At 32.2% G+C, this 13,728-nt stretch overlaps 1 protein-coding gene across 3 annotated transcripts in view; it reads right to left on the bottom strand.

The window, feature by feature from the left end:
• Window positions 1-13,728, bottom strand: part of LOC114327982 (cathepsin L-like proteinase) — a 98,443-nt gene that overhangs the window by 68,580 nt on the left and 16,135 nt on the right. Inside the window, exons 1-4 of one of the 3 annotated variants that reach the window (XM_050643626.1) lie at window positions 12,722-12,795; window positions 9,093-9,183; window positions 8,636-8,971; window positions 3,324-3,612 (exon numbers count right to left, since the gene is read on the bottom strand). The exons of 1 other annotated variant lie outside the window; for it this stretch is intronic. In XM_050643626.1, coding sequence (XP_050499583.1) covers window positions 3,324-3,612; window positions 8,636-8,971; window positions 9,093-9,173 — 706 coding nt within the window. In that variant the 5' untranslated portion in view covers window positions 9,174-9,183; window positions 12,722-12,795. Of the gene's footprint in view, window positions 1-3,323; window positions 3,613-8,635; window positions 8,972-9,092; window positions 9,184-12,721; window positions 12,809-13,728 lie in introns of those variants that run through there. One more of the 3 variants, XM_050643630.1, reaches the window with a different exon arrangement.

The following is a 13,728-nucleotide window of genomic DNA, read 5'->3' as shown; positions in this document are numbered from 1 at the left end:
ATTTTAAAATGTACCTACTCTGTTACGTTGTTCTAAGATATGCAATATACTAATAGGCAAACGCGAGACTTGCAAGACTCTTGCTGCAAGACCAAGACCAATACCAAGACCGAGAGCGCAATACCAAGACCAAGACCAAGACCAGGTGTACTGGCGCAAGACCAAGACTAAGACTATCTAAGTCTCGTCTTGGTCTTGCATTTGGGAAACACTAATTATATCGCTCTGACAGTATAAAAGACGGAACGGAAATCTATTTGATTATTCTCTATGTACTGAACGGAGAATTACCAACTGCAAGCGCCAGTTAACTTGGCGACACCGAATACGCACAACGTCACTGAGACTGATGATCATCCTATAAGCCACCGTGCAATGCGTCTCGCCAAGTTAACTGGCGCTTGCAGTAACCATCCAGGTATAATAGGTGAGTTAAACGTATTCCGACCATATTCTGAAACCTTTCGAACCCCATCGTCTTGGCGAGCTGAGCGAATTCGACAATCCCATTCTAAGCTACGTAAGCTTAGCGAAGTGATCCTGTCATTTTCTTTGTCTCTGGCGGGATAGCGAGATTTCCTCTCTTTATACATTGATTTCGCGTTAATAAATAAATCCGATTACTAATCCACTCGGTCGTTGTTTAGAACCAGTATTCTTGTATCAAGTATCGTCACATCGACCCGAGATTTACGAAAGTCCGATATTTAGAGTGTAAATATATTTTTAAAACGAAATTAATAAGTAATTAAGCTAATTACCTTATCTTTGTATTACACCAGGGAAATAAGGCAAAAATATACCATGTTCCGGACACTTGAGCAGCCAGGTTGGAAATGGGTTTTTTGGGTACTCTATACCTAATATATTATAAATACAAAAATGCCCGTCACAGTTTGGACGAGAAATTTAGTTATTAACAAATAAGGGTCAAAAATTAGAGTTTTTTCGTTCGTTTAAATCGCTACAGGTAAAAATAGGGTAATTAAATGTCTTATTTATAATATTTTTCTTTTAGTACATGAGCCAAGGTTTCAAATAGCGTTTTATGAATTTTGGTAAAATTATTTGTTGCTTCGGATATTGCAAAATAAAACTAAAATGTCGAAAATAAAAAATTTGCTATAACTTTTGCAAAAATAAACTTAGGACTTTTATATTGCACGAAAAGTTGAGTCAAATAGTCCATATAATGCACAAAAAATTTTAAGACGATGCGTCAATTAGTGTAAATTTTATTCAATTTGTTTATCCCAAAGAGCTTTTTTCGCAATGTTATTTTTCAGAAAATAATAATGATATAGCAATTCTGTAAAAACAACATGAAAGAAGAATAGTTATTTTTTCAAATAATTTAAAAAAAAAATCATTAAAAAGTTATTTTTATTACTCAGAAAACATTTTACTAAAATAGAGTCATTTTTGGCTTATAAACAATTTGAATAGCTTTGTTAATATTGACTGTAGGCTAAAACTATAATGGAATTTGAAAAACTGGTATTTTTATACCAATTTTCAAAGAAAAACTTTTCACCTAGGTTAACTACGGTCAAAGTTAGCCACATTTTTTATTTAATTGACGGCTACTTTGTTTATAACAATTAAGCAACCTAACCATTTTGAAGTTGAAGATATGTGGGTTGTGTGTAAAAGTTTGAGTAAACTTTGAACCTTAACGCAGTGGTTAATAAAGCTTTAAAAATGGCGTCCGAACGGAATTAATTCGTGGTCGGTGAAGGGGAATTACTAAAATATGTGCACTCAAAAATGAAACTGATTCTGCAAACATATGATGCGATTAATATCGCTGGAACTTGTTGATGGATTTTAATCATAATTTTTAATTTGTATGTACTCGTAGTCTCATAGAGTATGTTATGTACACACAACCCCACCCAACGTTACAAAATGTTAGGGGGAACTCCCCTTATCACTCAGGAATATGAAAAATAGATTACGACCGATTTTAAGACCTACCGAATATACATATATAATTTCATAAAAATCGGTCAAGCGGTCTCGGAGGAGTATGGAAACCAACACTGTGACAGGAGAACTTTATAGATGTAAATATATAGATGGCTATTAACAAATAGGGGTTGGTGAAAGAAGAGTGAAAATTAAGGGTTGTATGTATTTTTTAATTATACGTCATATAAAATTAAGGTTGTAAATTTTGTCAAAAAAACATAAAAAAAATGTAAGCGGGCAACCCCCTTTATAACTTATGGGTATAAAAAATAGATTAGAACCTCTTCAACTTCCTACAGGATAGACGTGTAAAATTTTATAAAAATCGGCCAAACCGTTTCGGAGTAGTATGGTAACTAACACTGTTACAGGAGATTTTGATGTATATAGAAGTAACTGCGAATTAAATAATAAAAGTGACTAACTTGGAATATAATTAACCTAGGCAAAAAGTTTTGTTCTGAAAATTCGTTTAAAAATACCAGCTTTTCAAAATCCTAAAGTAGATTTACTCTAAAGTCAATATTAACAAAGTTATTCAAATTGTTTAGAAGCCAAAAATGACTCTATTTTACTAAACTTTTTTCGAAGTGATAAAAACGACTTTTTAGTGATTTTTTTCAATACTTTAAAAATATAAATATTGTTCTTGCATGCGGTTTCCACAGAATTGCTATATCGTTATTATTTTCTGAACAATAACATTGCGAAAAAAAGCTCTTTGCGATAAACAAATTGAATAAAATTTAAACTAATTGACGAATAGTCTTAAAAATTTTTATGCGTTATACGTAATGTTTGACTCAACTTTTCGTGCAATATGAAAGTTTTAAAGCCATTTTCACAAAAGTTATAGCACATTTTTCATTTTTGAAATTTTAGTCTTATTTTGCACTTTCCGAAACAAACAAGGATCAGACCAAAATTCAAAAAGTGCCATTTTAATCCTTGGCTCATCTACAAAAAGAAGAATATTATAAATAAGATATTTAATTACCCTATATTTACCTGTAGCGATTTAAACAAAAAAACTGCCATTTTTGACACTTATTTGTTAATAACTAAGTTTCTCGTCCGAACTGTGACGGGTATTTTCGTATTTATAATGTATTAGGTATATAGTACCCAAAAATCCATTTGTAACCTGGCTGCTCAAGTGTCCTGACAAAAACCTTATTTCTCTGGACTTTATGTTTGGTTTTAAAATAAATGTCTTAGAAAAACGAATCCTCTATTCTATAACTAAATTTGTTACCCGAGATCATCACAAAAAAAAATAACTAAACAAATTTTGCACAAGTGGTCGACATCCAAACCATGCCACAAGAACTTAAGATGTAGAAACAACTTACCGACAGCTTGTCTCAAAGCTTCTTCAGTTGGATATACTTCATTGTAACCTTGAATATGAAGTACTGCTTTGTCATTGGTTGTTCTGCAATCTCCTTGGATAGCTTCGTAGGGATAGCTAGCTTCAGATACGATTCCGTTTTCCTCGACGAACTCAAAAGCAAGGGTCATAAGACCACCTTCATCGCAGTCACCATTTCCGTATTCTACGGAACAATCCAGAAGTTCCTGCTCACTGAGAGGTTCTGATTTTCCATTGACGATGTAGTTTTGTCCTTCAAGAGAACCAGTCTAAAAGATGTAGTTAAATTATTAGTAATATATACTAGCATTGCGCAGAATGTTCCGCATACCATGGACCGATAGGTTGAGAAACGAGGATGTCTTAAGAAGAGCAAATACTGATGGAGAAAACACTGGCGAACTTTTGCATGCCGCAAAAGACTGACATCAGACCTTAAGATAATTGGCCAACGCACTATTGGTGCGTTGTATAAAGTACAAGAGATAAAAATTACAAATGGGAATTCCAAGAAGACACCTTAGAGAAAATAAAAGAAAAAAAAGAACTATACCATAAATACCTAAGCACCAAAGATCCACAAGACCTCCGCAAATATAGAGATACGAACAGAGAAGTTAGGGCTATTACAACGAAAGAAATAAACGACCAATGGGAAAGGTCATGTAGCAGTATAGAACAGAATATGGGAGGAACAATAAGTTCAGAAGCCTGGAAAATTGTGAAATCATTACGAACTAACAGGAAAGAGAAATATTTTATACAATACATACAAGACGACGAGTCGGAGAACCACTATAAAAATCTACTGATAGAGCAAAGACCAGAATTCAGCATCGATGGAGATGAACAAAAAGTAATGACCACAGATGAAGAAAAAATAGTTATAACAGACAAAGAGATGAAACAAGCAAGAAATTTCATGAAGAACAATAAAGCTGGAGGACCAGGAGGAATTGTGGCGGAACTAATCAAATACGGAACAGAGAAATGAAGAAGAATGATATGCCGAATCATGGAAAGAGCAATAAATGGAGAGGACATCCCTAAACAATGGCAGAAAGCCTACATAACATCGATATACAAAAAAGGTAACAGAAAAGATTGGTAAAATTACAGGGGGATAAGCGTCATCGCTACAATGGGAAGACTGTATGGCAGGATCCTCAGGAACAAAATAGAGAAAAATATAGAAAGTAAAATCGAAGAAGAACAAGCAGGTTTCACAGCAGGGAAATCATGTCTAGATCATATCCATACAATACAACAGACAATAGAGAAAAAAAGAGCTAAGAACAAAGATGTACACATGGCGTTTATAGACGTTAGGAAGGCATACGACACCGTGCCAAGGAAAGAACTGTACAAAGCAATTACTAAAATAGGGATACCATCTAACCCAACACAAGCAATCAAGAACATGTACAGTGGAAATGAAGTAAATATAAAAATCGGAAACAAGGTAGTTGCTAAATTCAAAACAACAAAAGGATTACTACAACAGGGATGTCCAACGTCACCAACTCTATTTAAAATATTTTTAGAACACGCACTAACAACTTGGAAGACAAAATGTAGGGGCATGGGAATACCGATAAGGGACGATTATCTCTACATATTATGTTTCGCAGACGATCAGTTGGGGATGGCTCAAGATGAAGAGGACATCAGTTACATGGTAAGAAAACTAAAAGAGGAATACAAAAAGGTGGGCCTAGAAATAAATATGAAGAAAACGGAACACTTAGCAATATCGGAAGAAGACGTAAAAAGCTTAGAAGTAGAAGAACAAGTTGAAATAAAAGGAACGAAGAATTTTAAATATTTGGGCTTTGTAATGTCTAAAAACGGAACAATAGAAGCAGAAATAAAAAGTAGATTGGAACAAACAAGATCTTGCATCAGACAACTCCATAATGTAATCTGGAATAAGAACATCAAGGAAAAAACAAAAAAAAATTATATGCCAAACAATAGTAAGAAGCATCATGACATATGCCGCAGAAATTTGGGTCATAAACAAAAAAACCCAAAAAAGCATTCTGGCAACCGAAATGGAATACTGGAGAAGATGCTGTGGTCTCACCAGAAGAGACAGAATAACAAATGAGAAGATAAGGAGAAGAATGCAAGTGGAAAAAGGTGCTCTGCAGTATATAGACGAGAGAAGACTAAAATGGTACGGCCACGTACGCAGAGCAGAAAACACTTGGATAAACAAGGTTGCAGAATGGAGCCCAAGAGGAACGAGAAGAAGAGGACGACCGAGAAGATCTTGGAAAAATGAAGTCGACGAAGCCATGTCTAAGAAAGGATTGGATGAGGGAGACTGGGATGATCGAAAAAATGGAAGTCCTGGCTGACGGAAGGGAAACGGCATTAGCTGTAGACAACCCTCTACATATATATACTATAAGTACACATCACCATAAGAAGAAGATTACAACACAGTGTGATTAGAATCTCTTAATTCAATCTTATTCTTAATAGTACTTCATCAAAAATACTATCAGAATCAAAACATTTTCGTTTATTATTTACATAATTCGAAAAGTCTTTAAATTATTTTCCAAAGGTCCAAAAGTTTATAATTTATTTAGAAAAATTTAGGTGAATCTGATAATAAGGTTTGGAATATTCCTTAAATTCTTAACGCAAATTAGAAAAATGACCATCATTCTTCTTTTTAAGGCCAGTCATGTTTTCTTATAGTTTTATCAACTATTACTTACTTACATTTATATACATATGTGGTACACTGAGTAACAATATTTTGTATACAATACCATAATAGTGTGTTAGTAAATGCCTAAGGATTTTGTTTACGTATTTTTATTTTTTTATGTATTTTTTTTAGATCCTATCATTTTGTATTTTGTATGAGTAATATTCTTTTGAAATATTAAATTTGAGTTCTTGGGCCTAGTTTTCGGTACAAATAGATTAATATAGAAATCTAACACTTCATAAAATTTATCAACTTGTCATTAAAAACATTATCAATTTTGTATCAATAGAATGACACGTTTATAACATGGTAAGGTAGATATCGCACTTAAAACTTTAGTACTTTGGCTGTTGAAAATCAATCAATTTTGATTATATGATTGCAATTTGCATTCGAATAAAAATGCCAAATAATCCATTCTTTCACGGTTTTTGCTCTAAATTTTAAAGTACCGCTTGGATTGACATGAAATTTGGCATACGTATAGCTTACAAGTCAAAGAAAAAAAAAATGATATGGTGCCGATGTGTGCTTTTGCCCTGGGGGTGACTTTCACCCCCTATTGGGGGTGAAAAAATATATGTCCAAAATAAGTCCGGAAATGGGTAAACTGACTAATTTTAAGTAACTTTTGTTCTATAGAGCTTTTTCGCCAAGTCAACACTTTTCGAGTTATTTGCGAGTGAATATGTTCATTTTTCAACAAAATAACCAATTTTTAGATGGTTTTTCGCAAATAACTCAAAAAGTTAGTATTTTGTCGAAAAAAATGTTTTTAGCAAAAATATAGCCTATAAATAAGTAAAAAAGATGGTGTACGCGTTAGGTCTCTGGATCCCGCAGAATCAGAGTTATAGCCAATGAAAAATATATTCATATTCACCAAATTTCAAATAGAACATTTCGACGTGAAATATCCAAAAAATTAAGCACTTTTTGGGGAAAACCCATTATAACTTTTTTAAAGTGTTTAAAAAAAGCTTTATTTCTGTTTTTACAAAACGTTTTTAGCATTAGCAAGTTACGCTCAAAAAAAAGTTGGTCTCTTTTGTTTTTGCAAAAAAAATCGAGAAGACCACCCCCAAATTAGCAACTTAAATGAAATTAATCGTTACTGTTCCACAAATTATTTTACTTATGTTGGGTTTATATTATCTGTAAGTTTTATCGATTCAAAGTGCTTATTTTTGAAAAAATTTGGTTTCAAAGTAAAATTTTTAAAAATCTAAATTTTGAAAAATATGCTTTTTTTCCAAATAACTGAAAAATTGTTAGAAATACCAAAAATCTCAAAAAACCAAAAACGTCAGATTTGTTTTTCTGAATATCATGCATTTTTTTGTTTTTCTGTTATACAAAAATTGATTCAGATTTGGTGTTTCTAAATTTGCATACATTCGTGATCAGTGACTCGTTCAACCCCTTTTAACTACAGCCCTTTCAATAATAAGGACTTTGAAACAATGAAACTTACAGATCATATAAATAATATATATACAAGTAAAGAAACTTGTGAAGTCGTAACGATTAAGTTCATTTAAGATACTAATTAGGGGGTGACTTTTTCGATTTTTTTTACCAAAACCCACAGGGACTAACTATATTTTGAGCGTAATTTGTTTAATTTTGATGCTAGAAATTTTTTTTATGAAACCAAAATGAAGCTTTTTCTAAACACTTTAAATAAGTTGTAATCAGTTTTCCTCGAAATGTGCTTCATTTTTGGATATTTTACGTTAAAATATTCCATTTGGAATTTGACGAATATGAACCTATTTTTCATTAACTATAACTCTGCTTCTACTAGGTGTAGAGACGTGATTTATACACCATTTTTTTAGATTTTTTGCAGGCTATATTTTTTCTATGAATATTTTTTCGACCAAATACTTACTATTTGAGTTATTTGCGAAAAACCGTCTAAAAGCGTGGTTATTCTGTTGAAAAAATGAACAAATTCACTGCCAAATAACTCGAAAAGTATTGACTTAGTGAAAAAACTCTATAGAACAAAAGTTACTTAAAATTAGCCAGTTTATCCATTTCCTGACTTACTTTGGACGAATATTTTTTCACCCGCACCCCCAGGGCAAAAGTACATATATCAGCACACTATCACTTTTTTTGTTTGACTTGTTAGCTATGTGTATGCCAAATTTCATGTCAATCCAAGCGGTTCTTTAAAATTTAGAGGTTTTGCAATATTTTACCGTTAAAGAACGGACTAAAATTAGCATTTTAATGGATAGAAAAACTCCTCATTATTTTTTTACTTATTAGTTTGTAAAATAGTAAATATGCCAAAGAATATTTCAAATTCCGTGCTACGAATTCAGAACGAATGAAGTAAGCGCAAAATCTTGCTCCAGTGCCATTAAATAAGTTTATTTTTTCGAATTCTGAGAAAACTAATAATTATTAATAAAGCCTACATTATTACCGAGGGTCGAAAGTCCCTTAGAATAAACAAAATTTTTGTGTACATAATAAGAATTGAGTGGGGCTGAACGACATTAAAACATGAATATAAAAAAATATGTAAATTTTTAGTAGCAAAAACTTACAGCACTGAAAGCCCAGCAAGATCCACATTGTCCTTGATCTTTAACACCTAAAACGGCACCTTTTTGTCTCCAGTCAATGGAGTCTGGAACCTCAGCATTTACATTTTGAACATGACGGGATTTCTTGATCTTGGGCATGTTCTTAGCTTGCATACCAAGCTTGGCTTTGAATTCTTCTGGGGTCATGTCAGCGAACTGGTTGACTGCCATTGTGTAACCAACAAGTCCTTGTTCGTATTTAGCGTTGTGTTCGTTTATGGTTTTCAAATTTGCTTGGAAAACAGAGAAGCGGACTCTTTCCTCGATTGGGTTTTTGTAAACTTTGCCATGTTGGACCTGGAATGAAAATAAAATATAAAAATATCTATTTCTTGCTAAATATGTATTACCAAATATCTTTCCTAATTATGTAAATTACATCTAAATATTGATAATACTGAATATTTTTTTCACTTACTTTAAAGCTTTCCCAATGCTGATTGAGTGACAAAGCACTGGCGCTTAGAATAACAGCTGCAAAGGCGATGAATAGTTTCATTTTGATTTTTCTAAAACAAAAAATAAATTTAATACAAGTAGTGAGATAATAAAAAAAGCATTATAATCAAATCTATTTTGCACGATTGTACCAGCTTTGTTTGTTTTACATATTATGTAAAAAACTGAATGTAGGGCATAGAAGGAATAGAAATGTTGGAAGGAGTTATTGACTGACGATCTGTCGGTCAATTTGAAAATAAGGAAAGAGATACTTATGCACTGAAAACGGAATGGAGATAAATACCAACAAAACAAAAGTTATGCGCATAGGAGAAAAAAGTGAACATTAATGAAGACATTAAAGGAGCAAAAATAGAACAAATTAAAAGTTTTACATTTTTAGGAATAATAATAGTAGAAACAGTAATAATATATTGAATATATTCCAAATTACTGCCTAAAAATATGGGCTTCTGTCAGGGTCACCAACATGCGGACAACAAATTATTGCGTAAGATTCCATTCTAATTTCTATAAATGATTTACACCATTTTTAACCAAAACTTATATTATTGTTTTAACAAGTCACAATGATTTTGTGGTATTCTTCTAGTAGTGTCATTTTACAGTTTTTTTGATACTCAAAATACTCAATTAGCATAGATAGATATGTTGGAAGCATTTGAAATGTGGATATACCGAAGAATACCGAGAGTCTCCTGGACAAACAGAATAACCAATGAAGAAGTACTAAGAAGAATAAAGAACAGCAGGGAGATCAGTGGCGTAACAAACTCCGTTGCCCCCCCCCAGCAGAATTAAAAATGGGGCCCCTTTAAAAAATTTCTAAATGCGACATATGTAACAAATACCTATATGTGCTACAGCCCAGTAAATCAACGTAAAATATGGCGATACCGTGTAATTTTCAATGTTACAATGTACAATTTTACACCACCGAATTGGTCAACTCAAGACTTTTCGAGTTATTTATGAGTAAAAATGTTTATTGTTCAACAACAAAACCACGTTTTAAGGCGATTTTTGGGAAATAGTTCAAAGAGTAAGTATTTGATCGAAAAGAATATTATTAGCAAAAATGTAGGTATCTAGCTTATAAAAAAATGAAACAAAAATGAAGTCTATACATTCAATAAAAGAAAAGTTGTAGCTCATGAAAAGTTTTTCTTTTTGGCAACATTCCAAATAGAATATTTCAACGTGAAATAACCAGAAAATGACATACTTTTCGGGGGAAACTCGTTAGAACTTTTTTAACACTAGAGTGTTAAAAATAAACTTTATTTTTTACACAAGTTTATAGCATCAAAACTAAGCCAGTTACGCTCAAAATACAGTTAATCCCATTTTTTGGTAAAAAAAATTGTAAAAATCTCCCCCTATTTAGCACCCAAAATTAACTAATCATTATCGCCTTACAAATTACTTCACTTTTTTATATGACCTGTAAGTTTCACCGGTTCAAGGTGCTTATTTTTAAAAGGGTTCTAGTTGAAAGGGCTTGAACGAGTCACTAATTACGAGTATATGCAAATTTTTAGCAGGCATATCTTAACCAATTTTTGTCATACAGGAAAACAAAATAAAGCCAAAATATTTATAAAAGCAAGACCTACATTTCTTTACTCTTTGAGATTTTTCGTATCACTAATACTTTTGAAAGTTATTTTGAAAAAAGGCATTTTTCCAAAATTAAAAACGTTTTTTTACTATGAAACCATTTTTTTTTAAAATAAGAACTTCGAACCGGTCAACCTTACCGATCATATAAACAATAAATATTTAAAGTAAATGGTAAAGCGCTAATGATAAATTTTATTTGGGGTGCGAAATAGGGGCGGATTTTCACGATTTATTTTTTACCAAAAAAGGGGCCATCTTTATTTTGAGCGTAACTCGTATAATTTTGGTGCTAGAAACTTTTATAAAAACTAAAAAAAAGCTTTTTTTTTTGAAAAATTAAAAAAAAGTTTTAATGAGTTTTTCCCTTAAATTGCTTCATTTTTAGGTTATTTGAAGTTGAAATATTCGATTTGGAATTGGAAGAATAAGAATAATTTTTCATGAGCTTCAACTGTGCTTTTACTGTGTCGATAGACTTCATGAATAAGTACATCATTTTTTTGTATATTATAAGCTACATTTTTGCTACAAATATTTTTCGATATCTAATATTTAATTTGATAAATATTTATTTTTGAGTTATTTGCGAAAAACCCGTCTGAGAACGTTGTTTTTTTGTTGAAAAATAAACATTTTCACTCGCAAATGACTTCAAAGTATTAACATAGATAAAGAAACTACAGAATAAAAGTTGCTTATAATTAGTCAATTTATACATTTTCAGACTTATTTTAATCGTATGTTTTTCCACCACAATGAGGGGTGTCACCCCCCGAAGTAAGAGCAACTAACGACATAAATCCAACTTTGAAGTGGAATGTAATAGAACCTAAATCCAAATTGTCAAGCAAATACGTCCATCGTGACGCTGATAATTTTACTCCAAAACTGTCATTTACTGAGCTATTGGTGTATTCATGCATTGTTTATGACGACTTACATATTTCATCTTTATTGGCATACAATAAAATAGAACAAAAATTACTAAATGATTAGGTACATTAGTATTATTCTATGAGATGAACAAGTTTCTTCGTGCACTATCTACTATCGACGAATATATTATCTACAATTTTATTAATTCGGATGGACAACTTCATTTTCAATACTGCACTGCTCGTGCTATAAAATCGTCTGTATGCAAATAATGTAACAACACATTTTTACATACATATATTAGACAACAAGATGGGACCCTTGACATATTGGAGTTCCCCGTAAGCTTCATGCTGCGGGGGCCTCTGTTACGCCTCTGTATAATTGTATCGAAATAATAAACGTAGGTAAGGATTAAAGAGAAAACCCATTTCTAGATTTAGAAATATTCTTCTAAAATTCGGCAAATTACAATTCTCAAATCTTTCAATAGTCACGTACAAAGCATTATAGTTTATTGTCGTCACCAATAAAAGTTTCTTGTTACCGGAAAGGATTAAGTTTCTAGATATGAGATCATTCACTTGCCGAATACGCCTATTTAGAAATTTACGTTTTTAAATTTAAACACACCAAGTAAAATCCTATACTTATAACAGATTTTTACATTATATCAGACGACAAGATGGGGCCCTTGCTCGATTGGGGCCCCCTCGCAAGCTTCACGCTGCGGGGGCCTCTGTTACGCCCCCGAGGGAGATACTGGATTGCATCAAAATAAGAAAACTACGATATTTGGGTCATATAACACGTGGTGACAGAAAAATGAACTCCCTAAAATTAATAATGCAGGGAAAGAATTAAGAAAGCTGCAGCATAGGTAGAAGAAAAATGTCCTGGCTGAGAAATCTCAGAGAATGTTTTGGATGCAGCTCAACTGAACTCTTTGGGGCTGTAGTGTCAAAAGTTAGAATAGCAATGATGATTGCGAACCTTCATCGCGGATATGGGACGTAAAGGAGAAGAAACACTCAATTACAGAGCAGATATAAATATATAAAATAACTTAAATCATGTTTTACTTACCTTAAAGAACAACAAAATGATACGATAGGAACATAAAAAAAAAGTGGTTATTTATACCTAAATTGTTATCTTCTGTATACCCTTTAAGTGATAGAAACAAACAATACAACCACTTAAGATTTTGGAAATGATGAATGATGATAATCAAATTTACATTAAAATTATTTTAAAATCGGTGATATAATTCTGAAGGTATCCCCTCATCTTCTTCTTCAAGTGTTGTCTTCATTCCGAAGGTTGACAGTCAACAAGGATTTTGTGTACTGGAGAATAGCTAAACACCAACTTGATGTTAAACCATTCTAGTCCATTCTTTCACGGTTTTTGCTCCAAATTTTAAAGAACCGCCTGGATTGACATGAAATTTGTCATACGTATAGCTTACATGCCAAAGAAAAAAGTGATATTGTGCCGATGTGTGCTTTTGCCCTGGGGGTGACTTTCACCCCCTCTTGGGGGTGAAAAAATATATGTCCAAAATAAGTCCGGAAATGGGTAAACTAATTTTAAGTAACTTTTGTTCTATAGAGCTTTTTCGCCAAGTCAACACTTCGAGTTATTTGCGAGTGAATATGTTAATTTTTCAACAAAATAACCATATTTTTAGACGGTTTCTCGCAAATAACTCAAAAAGTAAGTAATTTGTCGAAAAAAACGTTCTTAGCAAAAATATAGCATATAAAAAAGTAAAAAAAATGGTGTACACGTTACGTCTCTGGATCTCGTAGGACCAGAGTTATAGGCAATGAAAAATAGATCCATATTCACCAAATTTCAAATAGAATATTTCGAAGTGAAATATCTAAAAAATTAAACACTTTTTGGGGAAAACCCATTAAAACTTTTTTAAATTGTTTAAAAAAAGCTTTAGTTCTGTTTTTACAAAAAGTTTCTAGCTTTAAATTTAAGCAAATTACGCTCAAAATAAAGTTGGTCCCTTTTGTTTTTGCAAAAAAAAATCGGGAAGACCACCCCCTAATTAGCAACTTTTATGAAATTAATCGTTA

Source organism: Diabrotica virgifera, chromosome 2 (assembly GCF_917563875.1).
Source record: "Diabrotica virgifera virgifera chromosome 2, PGI_DIABVI_V3a".
Lineage (NCBI taxonomy): Eukaryota > Metazoa > Arthropoda > Insecta > Coleoptera > Chrysomelidae > Diabrotica > Diabrotica virgifera.
Note: the sequence above shows the minus strand (reverse complement) of the source record. Positions and strands in the feature narration are given on the sequence as shown.